Genomic DNA, 18532 nt, shown 5'->3' with positions numbered 1-18532 from the left:
AGGACGTGAGAGTGTGCGGATGCTGGAATCCCCACCCCTATGCTGTTGAATCTGGTGTATTCCAGGGCCTGGAGTGGGGCCTCCCAGGATCTGGGCACTTAATGTCCCCCAGCCATTCAGGGCCAGACTGCGCGGGAAAAATAACCATGCATGACTTACTTGGCAGAGGCTGGGGTCAGGTGAGGGCAATGTCAGAAGCAATGCCAAGGCTGGGAATCAGGGGTGGTGGTGGTGAGAGCCTGAGAAACAGGGCAGGTGCCACTGATTCGGCCCCTAATTTTTGGTTGCTGGGACAGGTCTCTCGGGTGGCAGCTGTTACATCTTGGATGAAGCCCATGAAGGAGGGCTGGCAGGGTTTCTCCTCAAAACGAAATGAAAGGACTAGGCATTCAGAGAGGGTTTGGGGGCTGAGTCGGGGGTTTGGGACTCAGTGGGAGGAAGGCTTACTGAGGGGCTGGGACGTGAGCAGGCTTATAAGGGATCAGTCTCCCTTTCCCACTCTTAGTCCCTCTTCATTCCTCAACCTGCGTCCTCTGCCTGGGCTGGGAGCCGGGGGGTCTTGTGCAGGGCGAGGCTGGGGGCCCCTCCCACCTGGATCTGTTGGTGGAAGGCCTGGCATGGGACTACTGGCTCCTGTCTCTCACATGCTAAGGGCCCGAGGCTCACATCCACTGCCGGGCCAGCTGGGTGGGGGCTCTGGCGCTGGAATTTTAGGGTTCCCTATTTGCTAAGTTGTCAGGGATTCTGATATTCTTCCTTTGGGAAGGCAACTGAAAGGCAACGCTTAACCCATGTGGTGGTAATGACGGTGGCATCTCAGGCAGCAGGTGGCAAGTCGGGGTGGAAGGAAATACACTTCAAAGATGCAGCCCTCTCCAGGCAGGGCCTAAAAGGAAGTCAGTGGGGGAGGGCATCCTGGCTGCTGTAGTACCATCCATGTCCACCTGGGGGCAGTGGTACACAACCTAACGCCAAATTATTGCACCCCGCCCCCTCCACTGCCACTCAGGTTGCATCTGGGAGAGGGAGGCACTCTACCTAGAACCCAAAGGACTGGGAAGACCTTGAGACCTTAGCCCATCAGAGGGACCCAGTGGGAGCCTGGTCTGTCCAAAGTCACACAGGGTGCACACTTTCCTTGGCACCCCACCACCCCAGCCTGTGTGATGGAGGGGCTTAGGGTGTATCTGTGTGTGGGGGAAGAGTCTTGGGGGCTCTAGAGTGCAATCCAGAATCTGTGGCCTTGGTGCCACTCCTGGTGCCTGCCCTGCTCTGAATGAACTTGCCAGGCAGGGTGGCCAGGCAGGTAGAGACGTGGGCTGTGGGCTGAGTGGCCTGGGTCTCCCTGTTCTCATCTGGGAATAAAACAGCACTGCTCTCTTGGGCTGGCTGTGCAGATGAAGAGTTGATATACGTAAAGAGCTCAGGCTAGCCCTCGGTGATGGCAGGTGAGTATTAAAATCAACCTGTCCCTTCAGGAAGAGCTCCCTCTTCTCCCTGGCTTCTGACAAGATGCAGGAGCCACCTGAGCAAATACTGCCCCAGTCCCCAGGTGACCTTGTCCCCATCCCCTCCCTTTCCAACACCTCCCCTCTTCCACCTCAACAAGAACCACACACACATAAGAATATAGAATTTTATCTTATTTTAGTTAAAAAAAATAATCGTACCACCGAATGAAGTAGTTTCTTCTTCTTTTTTGGTGAGAAGGGAGGAAAGAAAAAAAAAAGCAATAAGCCAAAAGAATAAGAACTTTTTATATTCATCTGTATAAACATATCCGCTAAGGCAAACGCAATCCAGGGCCAAGGCTGCTGCACTGGGGTCAGTACCTCCTAATTCCTGCAGATTCTAAGGCCAAAAAAGTAAAACCTCTGCAAGTCCAACAGGAGTTTTGTGGACTCGTGGGGGCATTTTACTAAAATAAAGAGTTACCGAGTTAAAAAAAGCAGTGACGCTGTCACGACACGCACGGGAAGTTGCATAACTGTGGCCTCGGTGGCCGTTCACTTGTTTGGACTGGGGGACGGGCACAGCTTCACGACACGGCGACACAGACACACACACACACAGACACGCACACACGTGAGCGAGCACACTGGGAGCTGTGGAGGGCGGGGCCGGGGGCACAGACTTGGCCACGGCCCGTCTGGGGATGGGCCTGGGGAGGGCTGGGGTCCCCATGCTTCCTCAGGGGTGGGGGTGATAGGACGGGTCCTGTCGCTGGTGACAAAGCGGTCAGTGTCACTTGGGGAAGGAATGGCGTGAAAGAGCTGAGCCAGGTCCCCCGCTCCCCACCACCTGGGCCGTGCAAACCACTTAAAGCACTTCTTGGACGCCTCCTGGAGAATGGAGACGAGCTGGTTTCCTTCCCGATGAAGGGGCCAACCCCTCCCCTGCACCCTGCTTCCTCCAGAGCCCTGGGGACCCTCAGGCTGTTTGAGGTGGTGACTAGGGAGTGGTGTTTCTGCCCCCAGAGCCTGCCCTGCCCACGACCCACGGAATGGCCGGCAGAGTCAGGGCCTGTGAGGTAGATTGGCACAGCTGCCCCCTCACCCTGCCTGGCTGCCCCAGAGAGCTGGGGTCTCCATGTCAGCATGGGGTGCCAGGGGCCTGGGCCCCCTGGCCAAGATAGAAGCCCCGCCTTGATTCCAGCAGAGAGAGGAGGCAGGGCCGGAGGAACAGGTGCTGGGGTGGGGAGCCCCAGTGCCATTGATCAGCTCTAGAGGGCCGGCCACAATTCTTGCCATCTGTCGCTCCCCCAGTCTAGGGAGGGGCTAAGGGCAAGTGGCCTCCGTAGGGGAGAGGAGAGGGAGAGGCTCAGGGGGAGAGGAGTGTGTGTGGAGGGTGGCACACCAGCAGGGGGCACCCTAGAGCTGAGTGCTGGGCGGGGAGCAGGAGCAGCTGGAGCAGGCAGCGGGCAGCCAGGGTGCCAGGGACGCAGGAAGGGCCAGGGAGGGCTGGGCCAGGCGGGGAGACAGCTGGTGTCACGGCCTCAGGAACAGTGGAAGGGAGTGGGGAGAGGCTGGGCTGCTCTGGGAGACCCCTCAGCTGGCTCGTTCACAATCTGTAGCTTTGTAGCCTGGTCCCTTCAGACAGAGCCAAGGATCAGGCTGGCCTCCAGTCTCCCCGCCCTTGCCACCCCTGCCGGCCGGGTCAGGCACCGGGGGCCAGGGCCAGGCGGTCGGGCGCAGCCTCGCTACTTGAACGTGGACTGCAGCTCCTTGAAGGCCGCTTTCCGCTGTTTCAGCTCTTCCGCCTGCTTCTTCCTCTCCTCCTGCTCCGCCTTGATCTCCTCCTCGAAGCGGCTGGACACGTTGATGGCCTGGACCTGGAGCGGGGTGGGGGTGAGGGGGGGTCAGCGCTGGAGGGGGTTCTCCCTGGGGCCCCTTCTGGTTCCGCTGGCCCTGCTCACACAGCGCTGCCTCTCGCTAGCTGGGCCCTGTGCCAGGCGCCGCATCCACCTTTCTGAGCTTCAGTTTCTCCATTTAGAGCCTGATGCTCAGTAACTGACCTCATGGGGTTGTTGGGAGGATAAACGAGGGAAGATACATTTAGTGGCCGCTGCACAGCGTGGGTCCTGTAAGTGGGAGCTTCTGATGCTGCTATTCTTGCCCCGCCCCGTCCTGGGAAGCGCAGCTGCACACTCAGTCCCACTGATGAGCCCTGAAACATCGCCTCAACCCTAGAAGCCCAGAGGGAGGTGGGAGGCGGCTGCTAGAAGGAATGTTCTTAGCAACAAGGGGAGGGGGAGAAACGAGGACAGGCGGAGGCCCCGGGGTCCAGGGCAGGATCCAGGAGCCATCCATGCTTGTCCCTTCCATCTAAGCGTGTGCTGAAGGAGGAGGGTGCTGTGCGTGTAGTGGCCTCTGGCACCCATCAAATTCCCTCCAAGCTGGGGCTGGCGGGGCTGGTGTCTCAGAGAGGCCCTGGGAGCCAGTGTTGTGTCTCTGGGCCTTTTCTGCTGTCTCCCAGGCCCACCCTTTAAGGCCTAGACCTTTGGGGTAGTGGCTCCATGTGCCAGGGCTGGGGCAGCTCCAAGTGGTCCCTGTCCCCTCTTTAAGAGTACACACCGCTCCTTACCTACCTGCAGGGCAGGGAGAAAAAGGGGAAGCTACAAAGGATCACAGCCTCAGGGGGAGGGGCAGTGGGGACAGAAGCCAGGAGCTCCATGACCTCCCAGCCCAGCCAGGCGCCAGCTCACCAGCTCCTATCTGCGGCCTCAGCAGGGACAGGAAGAGGAAGTGCTGATCTGCAAGCTAACTCAGGGTCCTGGAATCCCCCGGCCACCCCTGTCCTCCAGCTAGGGTCAGGGCACCCCCACCCGGGCTCCACACATCCTCCCATTTCTCACCTTGGCCTCAAAGAAGCTCTTGGCCCCCTTGACGCCCTCGGTGGAGACGTCGATCTCGGAGAGGCGGGCCAGCACATGCAGCCCGCTGTCCTCCTGCAGCTCCCCAGCTGCGGCCTTGCGGAAAATCAGGAGGAACTGTGGCGGGAGAACAGCACGTGATGTCAGGGAGTGAGGGAAAGGGGCCCAGGTGCCTGCCCACGCCAGGGCCCAGCTGCAGGCCTCACCCGGAAAGAGGCGGCACTCATAGGACGGGGAGCCGGAGTTTGGGGCTCTCCCCGCCGTGTGCTCTGTGTCCCTGCACTGGCCCCTGTGCCCCTCCCTCTCTGGGCCTCAGTTTGCCCATCTGTACAGTGGGAGGCTTTGGGGCCGGTCTCCTGTCCTCCCAGGACAGGGGCTACTGCAGGCTGCTCTGTTCATGCTCAGCTCCCATCAAAAGCCTCAACCTACCTCTTTATCCTCACTGTGTGCCCAGCCAATCTGCTCTAAGTTCCATTTACTGAATCTTAAAGGTACATGACTGTGCCCATTTCACAGAATGAGGAAGGCTGAGAGACAAGAAAAAGCCTGCCCCAAATCTTAGCACCAGAAAGTGACAGAGGGTAGGATTTGAACCCAGGTCCGCACCTTCCTCCCTGGGACTCGGCCTCCTCCAGGTGTCCCGGGCCACCCTGCTCTCGTCTTATGCTTCCTGCCAGCTCTCCAAGGCCCGGCCTGAGGCTTGTCTCTTCAGGGGCCACCCCCTGGTGTTTAACTCTTGCTGAGTGGGGACATGTGCCACTGCTATCTGGCTTTCCTCCTCCATCAAATGGGCTTGCTGGTGGTTCCTGTCTTAGAGTGAGGCCCGAGGGAGATCTGGAGGGTGAAGTCACCCAGCCCAGTGCCTGGCTCCTCTAGGACCTGAAGTGCTTGTCCCTCCCTCCAGCTGTCCCTTTTCCTGAATTGCATCCTGTTATTTCACTCTTTACACATCTCCCCCTCTACACATCAGGACCCCTGGAACACAGGACCTTTCCTTGTACTCCCAGAGTCCACACGAGGTCAGGTATACAGAAGTCACTCAGTAAGTGCTCACTCCATGGAGGGACAGACGTGCCTCCTTCTCACTTAAGGCATCTCAGAATCTCCCCTGGTAGCTGCCCTAGGGTCCGCTGAAGCCTCATTCATTCAGCTATCAGCCGTTCTACACAGCTGTTCAAGGACAAGGTTGCTCAGGGACAAAGGGGGGTTAGTCTCTCCCGGCCACTACGTTCCCCAGTGTCGTCCCCCACGAGGAGCAGGGCTTACCTCCCGGAAGCTGAGCTTGCTGTCAAAGTCTTCATCCACTTCCTTGATCATGTTTTTCAGGCCCAGGTGGGTCTGGGGGGCTCCGAGTTTCTCCATCATCAGCTTTAGCTCCATCAGGTCGATGAAGCCGTCCCTGCCGGCATCGTACCTGTGGGTGCATAGAGACAGAGGCCTAAGGACACCCTGACACCTCCTTTCTACCAGTCAGAGGAGTCATGAGTGGGAGTGCAAGGAGCTGGGGAGCTCAAAGGGCACCTCCCACCAACATGTCATCCTGTCACAGCTGGAGGGGACCTTGGCCCAGGCAGTGTCCCAATTTGTGGCCCAGCTACCGCCTGGCTACCTCTGGTGATGGGGAACTCACCACGTGGCCCGGTAGCCTTCTACGTGTTGAACAGTGCCAACTTTTGGACAAACCTACCGCACAAGGAAGCTGAAACCACAGCCCGTCTCTACTGAATGTGACATGAACAGGCAGGGAGGAAGAACTCACAGTTCCATGGGGGTATGGATTGAGAGGGTGGGCCCTGATGTCAGAACTCACTGACCATCTCCAGGCACCTCCACGGGCACCTGAGGGACGTCCTGGCTCCATCTTTCCCCTACTCCTTGTCCCTACCCAGGAGGGAGGCAGAAGGTTCCATGTCTCAGGGCAGGATCAGAGGTCACAGGAGGGAGGGTCTACTTCCAGTTTTCTGGGAGGAGGGAGCAACTTGTACAGGGTGCCTGCAGCGAGCAGTGGGACCTGACTGCGTGGCTGGAAAGGCCTGAACAGTGATTCGGTGATGGCAGTGTCTCTGGCCTGCACACTTCAGGTCTCTTTTTCCTACCACCAACAGCCTGGCAGCAAAAGGGACAAGGTGAGGGGCAGGGTCTAAATGCCTCTCTCGACCAGCCTCCTTGTGGTAAGAGCTTGGGTCAGAGCTGGCCTCCAGGCCCACCCCCTGTTGCCTGGAGCACATGGCACAGCAGATGTGGGTGCTGGGGGCACAGCCCAGCCAGCCCCTCTTATCAGGCTAACCAAACACCCACCCTGTTTCCTGGTGGGCGGGCGAGAGTCGTCTCAGGGTTGGCCAATGGGCCCTCTGAGCCTAAAGAGCTTCTTGTAGTCCCCAAGGCCTTAAACTGACTGGGTGACAGTGCTGGTGACAGTAATATGACATAGAGGGGCTGAGTTCCAGAAACTTATATCCTGGAGACTTGGAGTTCCTACATAAACACCTATCTCCTTCCTATGCCTTCTTTATGGCTCCCCACTTCCTGTCCCCCCATCTCTAGTTATACATAAGCTTCACACGACTGTGGACAAAAGCAACCGCTTTTTGAAATCTGTCTTTGTGCCAGGAACTTCATATACTTTATTTTACTTGATCTACTTTAAATAACCTTCTTTTATAATGGAGGCTCAGAGAGGTTAAGTGGCCTGCCCAAGGTCACACAGCAGTAAAGGAAGGGCTTCTACTCCATGTCAGTTGGGCTTATCAGCCTGCACATTTGTGGTGCCCAGCCCCCTTCCACATGTCTTTGGCTGCCAGCAGAACAGAGACGTCTGCTTGGAGCACTGAGCAGAGCATTTGTTCAAGGGGTATAAATAGTTTGCGAGCAAGTGAGTCAGTGGTTGGAAGTGACGCAGCACAGGGAAGACAGGTCTCTGGGAACCCTGCAGGGAACACGGGGTCCTGAGGCCTTTTCCCCCACCGTGGCGGGGAGGGGGCTGGAGTCTGGGCAGACGGGCCACGTGGGCAGAGGCCAGGGCCAGGGCGGAAGCAGACGCAAGAGGATGTGGTAGAGGGCTGTGGGACTCGGGAGGGTCAGGCAGGCCTACAATCCCGTGGTCCAGGCTCCACTTAGAGCTGGAGGGGCCCTGGGAGCGGGTACGGTGGAGCGCTGTCCCCCCTCCCCGGGATTCCATCTTTGGAGCCTGTTTGCCAGTTGGTAAGGGGCTAGTGGCTGCTGCATGACCTTTAGTGACAGGTACTGGAGCAGCCCGGTGAGGGATTTCCTGGGGCAAGTCACATGGGCCCCTCTCCTCATGCCCCCGAGGAAAACAAAGCCCCCGCCTCTTTCTGAACTTGGGCTCCAATGACGGTCACTGATGCTGAGTCGGGGCTGGAGCAATGGCCTGGGTTCCAGGAGACCGAGCCACTCAAGCTTTCAGCCGATGCTGGGAACCCCTGGTATGACGGTGACTCTTCTGTAGGGTGACTGCGAGGACCGAGGGGGTTCATACATGCCAAGCACTTAGCACAGGGCCAGCACATGGAGCTGGCTCCAGCAACGGCAGCTACCAGCACTATCCTGAGATGTCGCTATCTCTACTAAGCTCCTACTACGTGCCAGGTATTTTCTCTTGACAACCTGTGTGCTCAGCGATCCTGGGAGGTCAGAGGTACGTTCCCACGTGACTGATTTGGGAAGAAGGGCTGCAGAGGTTTGGGCCCTGGCCCGATAACCAGCAGGCTAGGGATTCAGACCCCTATCCCTGCAAGTCCCACACTCTACTCTATCCAGCGCCCACCTGCTCCTCCTGAGCCTCAGCTTTATTTACTGCTCAAGGGTTTCTCCCACAGCCAGGGGTGGCTCCGTTTCAGAGGAAGTGCAGATAAAGTGTCCAAACTTGGACAGAAACTTGGACTCTAGATTTCTCGGTCTCTGGCAGCTGCCAGGCCTGGCTGGGCTGCAGCTCAAACCGCGGCCTGAACCGCGGCTGATGCTGATCAAACATAAATCAATTACTGGGCCCAGGTTCCATCCCAGGTGGGCGGGCTCCAGGCCCCATGGGGGCAGTGCAGGGGCTGGCCTCAGGGCCAGAGGATCAATCACCATGGGGAGGTGACAGAGGCGGGGAGAGGCCAGGTGCTGGCGTGGGAGGAGGGGCCCCCAGAGGTGGCGACACAGTTGAGGACTGTTCCCAAGAGACCCCCTGGGAGCAGATATCCACCACATGCCCTGGCTCTGATGCGGGTGGGCTCTGGGTCACTGGATCAGCCAAGTTCTAGGGTCAACCCTGGAGGCTCGTGCTCACAGCACCTCTGCTGAGGCTGATCTGAGCCCAAACCCCAGTTCTGCCACCTGCTGGCTAGGAGACCCTGAGCCAGTCACATGACCGCGTGAACCTCAGTTCCTCCTTTTACATCATGGTGATCAGACCCATCTCAGGATTGAGGCAAGGGTTAATGGATGATCCAAGCAGATTCTTAGCAGAGGCTGGTGCATAATAAGTACTTAATTAAAACTCACTAACAAAGGCACTACTACTGCTCAATTATTATTATTAACATCTACCTTTAGGATTAGAGATTACAGGAGATGATGGATATAAAATGCTCAGTACACAGTATGGGCTTATAACCTGCTAATTTCATTATAATAGCAGCTACTGATAGTAGTTAAGCACTTTGCACACATAATATAAAAATGGTGATGATAATAATAACAATGATAAAAAAATACGGTTTCTCCCTCGGGCATCAATCCTGACGTGCATGGCTGGGAGGAATGCTTGTAGGCTGGCCCAGAGGCAGGGGGTGGGCAAGACGACCAGCAACTTCCCCTCCTGAGGGTCCCCCTCCCTCCCCCTATTAGGCCCGACTCAAGGACCCTGCCACTTGGGGAAGTGAGAGACCGCAGGACAGAAACTTCTGCTGTCTTGCTGGGCAGAGGGAGTGAGGAGCCTCAGCCCAGGGTTACTCTCCTTCCTGCTCCTCCTCTGAGAGGGAGGGAAGTGACAAAGGAGGAGACTGTCACTGTGCCACCAGCAGGACGCCGGCTGGCAAACCAGGAGAGAATCATGTTCTAAGATGCTGGGAAAACAGGCATATCCCTGGCTGGGAAGACCCTCTTACCCTCAGCCCTCTCCCTGAGCTGGAACTGAGGTTGCAGGTGGCTCAGAGGACCCAGGAAGAGGGAGTCCGCTCACAAGACCTGTCTGGGTGCCTGGTCTATCCACTTCGTGTTCCATAGGGAAATTGGGGCCCAGATGGGGTAGCAAGCAGCCCAAGGTCACACAGCTGGAGAACTGCAAGATTCCAGAAGTTATAAGCCTTCCTCCCTGCCTGCCTGCCAGCCAGCTTCCCTCTTCTTCTCCCAAGGAGGGTCCAAATTCTCAAGCCTGCAGGGCTGAGAGCCTGGCTTGGGGCCTGCCTGGGAGGGCCAACTCCATCCTGGATGACTGACAACAAAGCTCCTGGGCTGGGAGCTCAGCACTTTTCTCCACACTGGGGGGAGGATGCTGCACCTGGCACCATGCCCACATTCCTACCCACCTCCCCCTGAATAGTGCTCGACAGGCAGGGCTCGGCAGCTGCCACCCTGGATGCCGGTGACGAAATCCCCTCCCAGCTGCCCTTGAAAGTGGAGGAGTGGCCACCACCCTGGCAGACTTCACCCCATCGGGTTGCAGGTCCCACCCAGCGGGCTGCTCCGCCTCCCCCAGGTCTGATAACCAGGAGTCTCGGGGGTGAGCAGTGGCTGGCTCCCCTGGTGTGCAGGGCTCGCCCCATCAAAACAATATGATCATTCGTGGCTACTCTTGGCTGAGCACTCACTATGTGCCAAGCACCGTGCCAGGTGTTTTACATCACATCCTCACAAGAACTCTGCGAAACTGGCATCAACACCCCCACATTACAGATGAGGAGACTGAGGCTTAAGGATGAAGTGACGTGGCCAAGCCCACAGTTGGCGAGGACATACCTTGGACTGAAGCCCTGGCCAGATGAAAAAGGCACTTTTAACTACTATGCCATGTCCTGATGCCTACAGAGCCTGCACCAGAGGAACTCAGGTTGCGAGGGATATTAGAGGCCACCCTCATTTAGCCGTTCGTGAGGATCAGATTCCTAATACAGGTTTCCTGCTTGGTGTCTTGAATACCTCTCAGGACGGGAAGGTCACTGCTTCCTTATAGCAGCCCATTTTGGCTTTGGAACTGGCCGTGAGAAAGTTGCTCCTCACGCATGACCCTCCCCACCCGCCAGCTGTGCTGCACAGTCTGGGGGCAGAATGAGAAGCCATCACAGCTGTTGCACAGGGGGAGGGTGGGAACAGTTGATATGGGAGCATAGGGGACCCCAGTTCTCTCCCTTCTGATTCCCATCCCAGGGCTTTGCTGATGGCCCCTCAAGAGGACAGACAGCTGGAGAGGGCAGTGTTTATGGAGCACGGAGCCCCCAGGCCCACCTGGCTTTACTCTCCACATTCACAGACCTGGTCTTCCCCACCTGCCTAGGGAGGCCCAACCGGCTCCTAGGCCTCTACTCTTTGTCCTGCAAAATGGGAAGGCAGGTTCCTTGGGGTAGGAAAACTCTGGACAACAGAAAAATTCTGCCCTTGCTAGCTGTTGCGGCCAGCTTGGCCCTGCCTGCCTCCACGTGCAGGTGGACGCCCGCCCACAGGCCTGGTGATGACTGCTGAGCAGGGCCCCCTAGTTACTGCAATGCTGCGGCCCCCCCCCCCCCCCCACCGGCTGCATGACTCATGCAGCGAAAGCCCGGTGGCTCACCACTTCCTCTATCTGCGGAGCTTGGCACTCACTCCGCTGCCCTGTGTCAGCCCAGGAGAGGGTGTGCGATTGTGTGTGGGGTACTGTGTGAGCGTGTCTTGCCCCGCGGCTTTCCAGCAAGTCCAAGGAGCAAGTGGAGCACCCGCCAGGCTGACGGCGATCTGCTGGGGGCTGTCAGGGCTCGGGGACATCCCAACCTCGGGTTCAAGCACCTCATGCTGAGCCCCCCAGCCCTGAGAGGGGCATCGCCCTTCGCTGGTAGCACTGGCAGCGGGCCCCCCCCAGCCCTAGCCCGCACCGCCTCCTTCCCTGCCTGCTCTTCATAATAGTTATTACAGTAGGGGTTTCAAAGAACATTTACCAAACGTCTGATACAACCCAGTGTTTATTATTTAACTTCATCTTCCCTCTACTCATCTTGTTAGCCCCTCAAAGCCCAGACTAAGTAACGTGGTGGGGAGGTCAGCCTCAGGCAAGCGGTGGGGAGCCGGCTATGGGCTGGCCCAGTGCTTCCTAAACCTTCATGCACACAGCTGGCGAGCTTTGTTAAAGTGCAGATTCTGATCCAGTGGGCTCGGGGTGGGGCCTGAGCACCAGTGTTTCTAACAAGGCCCTAGGTGATGCTGATGGTGCTGTATTTGGGTCCCAGGGGAGTAAGGGACTTGGAGTCAGAGGGATCCAAGTTTACATCCTGTCTCTGGTCTCTGTGACCCAGACTTCTTGTCTGTGAAATGGGTGATGGTTCTCTTACAGGACGTTGAGAGAGGATTAAACAAGAGGTGAGTGGGTGGAATGGAGAGGCTACAGCAGTCCTCTCTCAGATGAGGCTCCGGGAGCTGGAAAGAGCCTTCAGTCGGGTTTCCACACAGCACAGGAGTCCCTGGGCCTGGTTCCGTCTAGCTGCACCTTCTGGCACCAAACACTCACCTCTCTGGAGTCCTTGAAAAGCGGAAGTCAGCCAAGGAAAAGGCTGCTGGGGCAGTCAGAGGGAACTCAGCTGCTAGCGGGTGTGGGCACCATCCCTGCTGAGGCCGCAGAGCGACTCCGCCTCCCCCTGCTGGGCTGGCCCTGTGGAAAGGGCTGCAGGGGCAGGGTCTCTCAGAGCCAGGCTCCTACATTTAAGCCAGGCCTTGAACTCAGAGGCCCAGAGGACAGAGGGCAGGAAGGTACAAACCCAAAGGGAACCAAAAGTCCCTGGAGGGGGAGGGAGAGAAGAGGTGACTCAGAATCAGGAGGGAAGTAGAAAAAGCAGAGAAGGCGGCCTGAGGCCGGGAAATCCTCCCTCCCCAGGGGTGGGGTCTCTCTCCAGAAAGCCAGGCTTCTGGCTGCTGTAGGTGGAAGGACCCAACCTCTGAACCCCAAGGGGGTTCCCCCCAAACCCTGACAGCCCCCTGTCCCCCAACCACAAACAGCCCTGACTTGGCCTCGAGAACTCCCTGTAGGCAGACCTGGTTCTAATCCTGCCCCTACCACTTATTATAACCCTGAGCCTTGATTTCCTCATCTGGCAAATGGATACAATGACAGGACCCACCTCACTGTGCAGGAATGAGGATTAAATTCAGTTCCTAAAAATAACACATCAGGCTCAAGTGGGCCTGGTGGCTCCATTTAACAAGGAGAGGGCGTGGGGCGGGGGGCTGGCTGTGGAGAGCTAGCATCATGGCATCTCTCAGGAGAACTTTCAGTCCTCATCAGAGAAATAAAGAAATGGAACCTTCCACGTCTAGCCCTGTAGGCCCATCCTCTCTACACCCCACGAGCCCCTCTAATGCCACTCCTTTCCATGAGACTTTAAGTTTCTTGAGGTCAGGAACTTAATATTCCCCTTAATTCTCTGGAACTTGCACCCAGAAACTTGACAAAATATCCGTTGGTGAAGGATCAGAGGGGTGGACTTCTTGTTTTTCAAAAAGATCATGTATGTTTTTAAGAGCCCACTGACATGACAGTGGTCTCCTGACAAAGCCTCAGGACTTTTTAAACTTAATCCTTGGAACTTCCCCCGGCAGGTTCTTTAGCCACAGGGGAAACTGAGGCTTGGAGAAGCGGAGCACCCTGCCCAGAGTCACCCAGCTGGGCGCTGGCAGGCGGGCGCTGGGACCTAGTTTTGTGTCACTCCGGGGCTGCTGTTTTGCTCTTCCCATTTTTCCTGCCACCTGCCTTCCGCGTAATTAAGTGATAATGAATTCGGTTCCCTATTTTTGTTATTTATCAAAGCTATAAGTAGCTGTCAGTCAAAGCATCTATTCAGCAGGAGGAAAGGAGGGTTCTCGTGCTGGGTCCCCATCACTCCAGCCCAAAGCAAGAGGGCTGTGGCCAGCATGCAGGCGGAGCAGCTCTGTGGCGGGGGGCGAGGGGGGTGCGGGGAGGGTGTAAGTGGAGGCAGCCAGTGGCTTTTGTGGAGTGACCTCCGTGCCAGCCACTACCACCAGAGCTGGGCACGATGGGGACAGGAACTTTGTAAATTCTTATTTTGTGCCGAGCAGCTGGGTTAAGCACTTCACAACCCTGTGAGGTGGGTGCTATTATTCTCCTGGTTCTAGCGGGAGGAAAAGAGGCTCAGAAGGGTTCAGGTGCCTGGCCCCCAGGCCCAAAGCTGGGATTCCAACCCAGGGTGGCAAACTCCAAGGGCTCTGCCTTTAACCACTAGTCTCTCAGGAAGGACCAGGGCGGGGGTGGGGGGGGGGGAGATGCTGTGAGCAGCAAGAGTCTGAGGAGACACCAGCAAGGCGGAGCAGGTGGGGAGGTGGGGAGGCGGGGAGGGCAGGGTGGGAAGAAGAGAGGGAAGCCTGCCGCTCTGACACAAGGGGTCATGAGATGAAGCGGCTGGGGACGAGGTTGGGCAGGGCAGGGGACTAGGGCATCTTCCTCGGATTCCACGGCAGGTTCAGAATTACAGGGCCACCTACCTCTCCGGCAGGTATAGGCTTACAAACCCTCGCAGAGCCCCACGCAGGCTGTTGCCAGCCCAGAGGTAGCCCTACCGTTGCCCCTTGCCTGGAGGGTTCAGAGGCAGCCCTGGATGGATGGGCAGACAGAGGTGGGGAGAGGATGGGATTAGAGGTGATGCGTACAGCCTGAAGCCACAAGGAGAGGGAGGACTGAGAGTCCAGGTGCCTGGTACCAGGCCAGAGCCTTATGTGTGTCAGCCCCCGAGACCCACCCTGAGAAGCAGGGACCACCCTCCTTCTTGTAAAGTCCTGGGCCTCAGTTTTCTCTTCCATAAAACGGGGAGAAGGGCTGGTGTCCACCCCTGCGGTCTCTCCTAGCTGGAAACTACACGGCCGCAGCGTGAGGTCAGCGATGGCAGAGAGCCAACCTTCCCTCTGTCCCCTCGCTTCTCCTTCCATCTTGGTCCTCAGGAACTATCTGCTGATGAACACTGGAGGTAAGAACCAGAAGAGCCCGGAGAAAGCAGTCCTGCCATCCAGGAGGGCTCAGGACCCCTCAGAAATGAGGAGGTCACTGCTGAGTCACCTTTGCGAATCATCAGATACAGCCTGCTCCTTTTACAGATGGGAATACTGAGGCCCAGGGAGGGCAGGCAGACTAGGTAATGCAATGGCAGAGCCACGACAAAGCCCTGCTTCCTAGCTCCTGGCCTCCCAGTTCCCTCTGACCTCTCTCGTCTCCTCCACTCTGCTGTGCTGGTGGATGGCTTCCCAGGAGGGCCAGGCTCCCCTCCCCTCTGCCATGGGAGCAGGAGATCAGGGCGGAAGTCTCTCAGCAGAGCCCTGGCTGTGATCCTTGGGCCCTGCTTGGACCCAGGAGGCTGCAGCCCGGCTTGGACAGCAGAAGCAGAACGGAGGTTTTGTCCTCGATGAGAGCCTGTCTGTTGGCTGTTCACAGCCGGGGCTGGGCTGGGCTGGGCTGGCACAGTGAAGCCTTGTTTCCTTGAATACAAAACCTGCAGCCTTCCATCCTCGCCAGGGCCCCCGGCGGGCGGCACTTCCTTCCCTAGAAGTCCGGCTCCCTGGCCCCTTCCTGCCCCCCTCACCCCTTCCAACGCCCCAGCAAGCAGCAGTGGTGCCATGAGGGGGCTTGTAGGAGTTCAGCTCCTCTCAATCCTCATCAAAGTACTCCTCGTCAAACTAACCCCAAAAACAGCCTCTGCAAAAAGTGAGCTCGCTCCGCAAACGCAGCTTCAAGACCATTCCCCTAGTCGTGCGGCCCTTCCAACTGAGCAGAAGCCTCCCAAGGCCCTGCTCATTTGGCGTGTCTGGGTTTTCCAAACAGCTCTATCTTTTTTGGGGGCAGGAGTCAGGATGCTGTGGAAACCCAAGAGTAGGAGGACCCTGATAGCAGAAGATCAGTCATGAACTCAGAAGCGGGTGTTAGAGGAGTGCGCTTCCCACGTGGAAGCAGGTATCTGTGATGGGAAACCCAGAAGGGAAGAACATGGGTTCTGGAGTCACAGACCTGGGTTCAGATCCTGGCTTCATTATTTTCTAGCTGTGTGGTCTTGGCAAGTTACTTAACTACTCTGTGCCCAGACTGCCCAACTGCACCACAGTGATGATGATGGTTCTATGTCACAGGGCTGCTGGGAGGAATGAATGGCGGAGCTCCTTAGTCCCTTGGCACTTGAATAACCTCCCTTGCACTACTCAGGGCTGGGGTGGGGGCGGGCAGGCTCTACAAGGAAGTTCCTAACAGACCTCTGTTGGGGCTGGGATCCTTGAAATCCTGTTCTCCCGACATCTCCAGTCTTTGACCAAGAAGAAACTTGAGAGGAAGTCCTAGCCAAGACCTTGGAGTCAAAGAAGTAGGCTCCTCAGGGCCCAGGAGTCTCCATGCAGAGCCCCGGAGTGGGGTTAAGGACTGTTTCCCCCTGGGCTGACCCTCAGACAAGCCATCCAGTCTGAGAACCAAAACCTCTTCCCCTGCATTGGGGCCAAATGCAGAAGCAGCAGCTGCAACAGGCAGTGAGAAGTGGGAAAGAGCCTTTCTCAAGCTGGGGGGGATTGCAAAACACCCCCTCCCTGGGCTTCCTGCTTGCTGCCTGGGCACACATCTCCAGCCTGCCCGACCTCCTGCTCCAGCCAAGGGCTAGCATCCCTCCCTCTCACCCTTGAGCTGCTGGTCCTCGGAGTAGGGGGTTGAGGTTGGGTGGTAATCTCCTGACTCACCTAAGACTTGTCCTCAGGATAGCTCTATCTTTTGAATCCACTTCCAGATCTACTCCAGAGTACACCCTTGGGCTGTTTGCCCTTCCAAGGGCCAGGGGCCAGGGGCAGGGGGGATGGGCAACAGGCAGTAGATGGGGAAGAGTACCAAGGGAGGGGGGCTGAGCACCTTCACCCCCACCCCCACGTTTGTGCCTGGGGGGCAGTGTGGCTGAACATCTCAACCCCAACTGGATGAACTCAAGGATGGACCAGAAGGGGACCTGGAACCCTTTCTCTCTAATCACTTCACAGAGAGAGAAAGTTTTTTTTTGTTGGGGGAGGGGTAAACCTACAGGCCTGGAAGTACCTGTCCAACCTGCTGAGGGCATGGGGTGTGGAGTTATATGATAAAGGCAGGGCTGAGAGCAACCAGCCAAGTCAGATAGGAGGGGGTGGGGTGTCAGGGACCCTGTGTGGGGAGGGAAGCGGGGCAAGGAGTCGTGGGGCCTTCTGACAGAAAGCTGTCGGGCAGTGGCTGCAAAGCTGCTGGGTGTAGCCGGGTCGTGAGGGCAAGAGGAGGGAGGAACTGTTGCGGGGGGCTAGTACATACCTGCAGAGTAGGGGGCAAGGAGGAAGGGGTCCCTCCCTAGGGAGATCACCTGAGGGTCAAGGATTGGGGTCCTGGCTAACAGAGTGGATGGGAGTAGAGGTGGGAGGGGCTGAAGGGCCTTTGACCAGTTTGCTGTCAGATGCTTAATAACTGGAGGGGGAGGGGTCTCGGCCCAGAATCCACGTTGAGGGGGATCTGAGATAAGCAGAGGAAATGAAAGGACCCCAGTGAAAGGAATGGTCACCTTTGTTGAGGCGCTGGGGGGTGGGGTGGGTGTTTTTGACCTGTGTTTGGGGGTGGGGGGGGATCCAAGTAGCTGGGGAGGGGTAAAGGGAGGTCTCGGGGTCCTCCATCTAGGCGTGCGCGGGTGCGGAGAAGCATCACTAACAAGGCGGGGGTCCTAGGCCGGAGCCCCAGAGTCTCCAGACCCATGTGTATGGTGGCAGTGGGGGCTCGCGGGGACTCATGCTCAACCAGAAGGAGCCGCGGGGTCCCTCACAACGTGTGCGCGCGTGTGGTGTACCGGGGGCAGCGTCCCCGTGAGGAGGGGTCGCGTGCCAGGGGCTGCGGGTCCCCAGACCCATACGCGTGGTGGGGAGGCGGTCCCGAAGCCTCGTGATTATCTGGAAGGGGCCCGGAGTCCCCACTCCTGATGTGTCGGGGTTCGGGGAGCTCGGCTGGCCACACCGGTCCCGGGACGGCGCGGGGTCCGGGGTTCGGGCGCTCGAGAGCCGAGGCCGGTTCGCGGGGTGGGTGGGGGACCGGGTCGGGCGGGCACTCACTGCTTGAACATCTTCTCCATGTCCTTGATCTGCTTCCTGGAGAACTCCTTGAACTCGGTGTAGGGGTTGAAGACGCGGCGACTGGGCGACTGGGGCTCGCCGATGCCCTGGTTGAGGTCGGCGCGCCGCAGCAGCTTGGCGCTCAGCTCCTCGTCCGCGCTGCCCAGCGCCTCGGCCGCCTCGTCGGGCGCCCCCGCCGCCGCCGCCGCTCCGTTCAGGCCGGGCTGCTCCGGGGCCTCGCCGCCGCCCTCGCCCTCCATCTGCAGCCGCCGGCTCAGCTTGCTGGCCAGCTCGTCCGTGGCCATGGTGGCCCGCGCGGCGCTCGTCTCGGCCCGGCCCCTGCTAGTCGCGCGCCCGCACCGCCTCTGGCCGCGCTCTTCCTCTTCCTGACACTCCCCGGCGCCAGGCGCCGCCCCCGAAGGTGGGACTTACGCCCCTCGCGGGGCCCGCCCGCTCCCGCCCCGGCTCCCCGCCCTGCGCAGCCCGCGCGGGCTTGATCTCCAATGCTGCGGCTCAAGTGTGCTGGGGCCGCCGGTTCCGCCACCATCCCCTCGTAAGGTTGGGGGCCCCGTAGAAACCCATCCTCTCTCTCTGTCCTCACTGTGCCAGCTGAATGGAAGAAGTCGGGCTGGGGGCCGAGACCAAGGCGGGAAAGAAGAGGGGGGCCTTCTCCTGCAGTTGGGTGTGGGTTTTAGGGGCGCAGGGGGGCGCCGCCTTCTCTGGAATCCCCACGCCGTGGAGTCGTCATCCTGTGTATGTGTGAGACCCTGTCGGTTGCCATGGAGACGACTTGATGTTACACACTGGCGTTCTCAATGAGGGTTGCAAGGGTAATGAAGAAGGTGGACTCGGTGAGCAGGAACCCCCGTTTAGATGTAACCGCAGCTG

The 18532-nt window shown here is 58.3% G+C and overlaps 1 protein-coding gene across 1 annotated transcript; it reads right to left on the bottom strand.

The window, feature by feature from the left end:
• Positions 1–1733: 1733 nt before the first annotated feature.
• EFHD2 (EF-hand domain family member D2) lies at positions 1734–18034 on the bottom strand. Its single transcript, XM_032495244.1, has 4 exons — positions 17645–18034; positions 5639–5786; positions 4355–4489; positions 1734–3331 (listed from the first exon to the last, which is right to left on the bottom strand). The coding sequence occupies exons 1-4, from the start codon at positions 17947–17949 to the stop codon at positions 3200–3202; spliced, it is 720 nt and encodes a 239-aa protein (XP_032351135.1). The 5' UTR covers positions 17950–18034; the 3' UTR covers positions 1734–3199.
• Positions 18035–18532: the final 498 nt, after the last annotated feature.

Source organism: Camelus ferus, chromosome 13, assembly GCF_009834535.1.
Source record: "Camelus ferus isolate YT-003-E chromosome 13, BCGSAC_Cfer_1.0, whole genome shotgun sequence".
NCBI lineage: Eukaryota > Metazoa > Chordata > Mammalia > Artiodactyla > Camelidae > Camelus > Camelus ferus.
The sequence above is the reverse complement of the archived record's forward strand: the minus strand, read 5'-3'. Positions and strand labels throughout refer to the sequence as shown.

Coding starts and splice junctions, on each gene's coding strand:
- EFHD2 (XM_032495244.1), bottom strand. CDS start 17,949: ATGGCCACGGACGAGCTGGCCAGCAAGCTGAGCCGGCGGCTGCAGATG. Junction 5,787..17,644: donor ATGGAGAAGATGTTCAAGCA/GTGAGTGCCCGC, acceptor ATGCACCCACAG/GTACGATGCCGGCAGGGACG. Junction 4,490..5,638: donor GCAAGCTCAGCTTCCGGGAG/GTAAGCCCTGCT, acceptor CTCCCGCCACAG/TTCCTCCTGATTTTCCGCAA.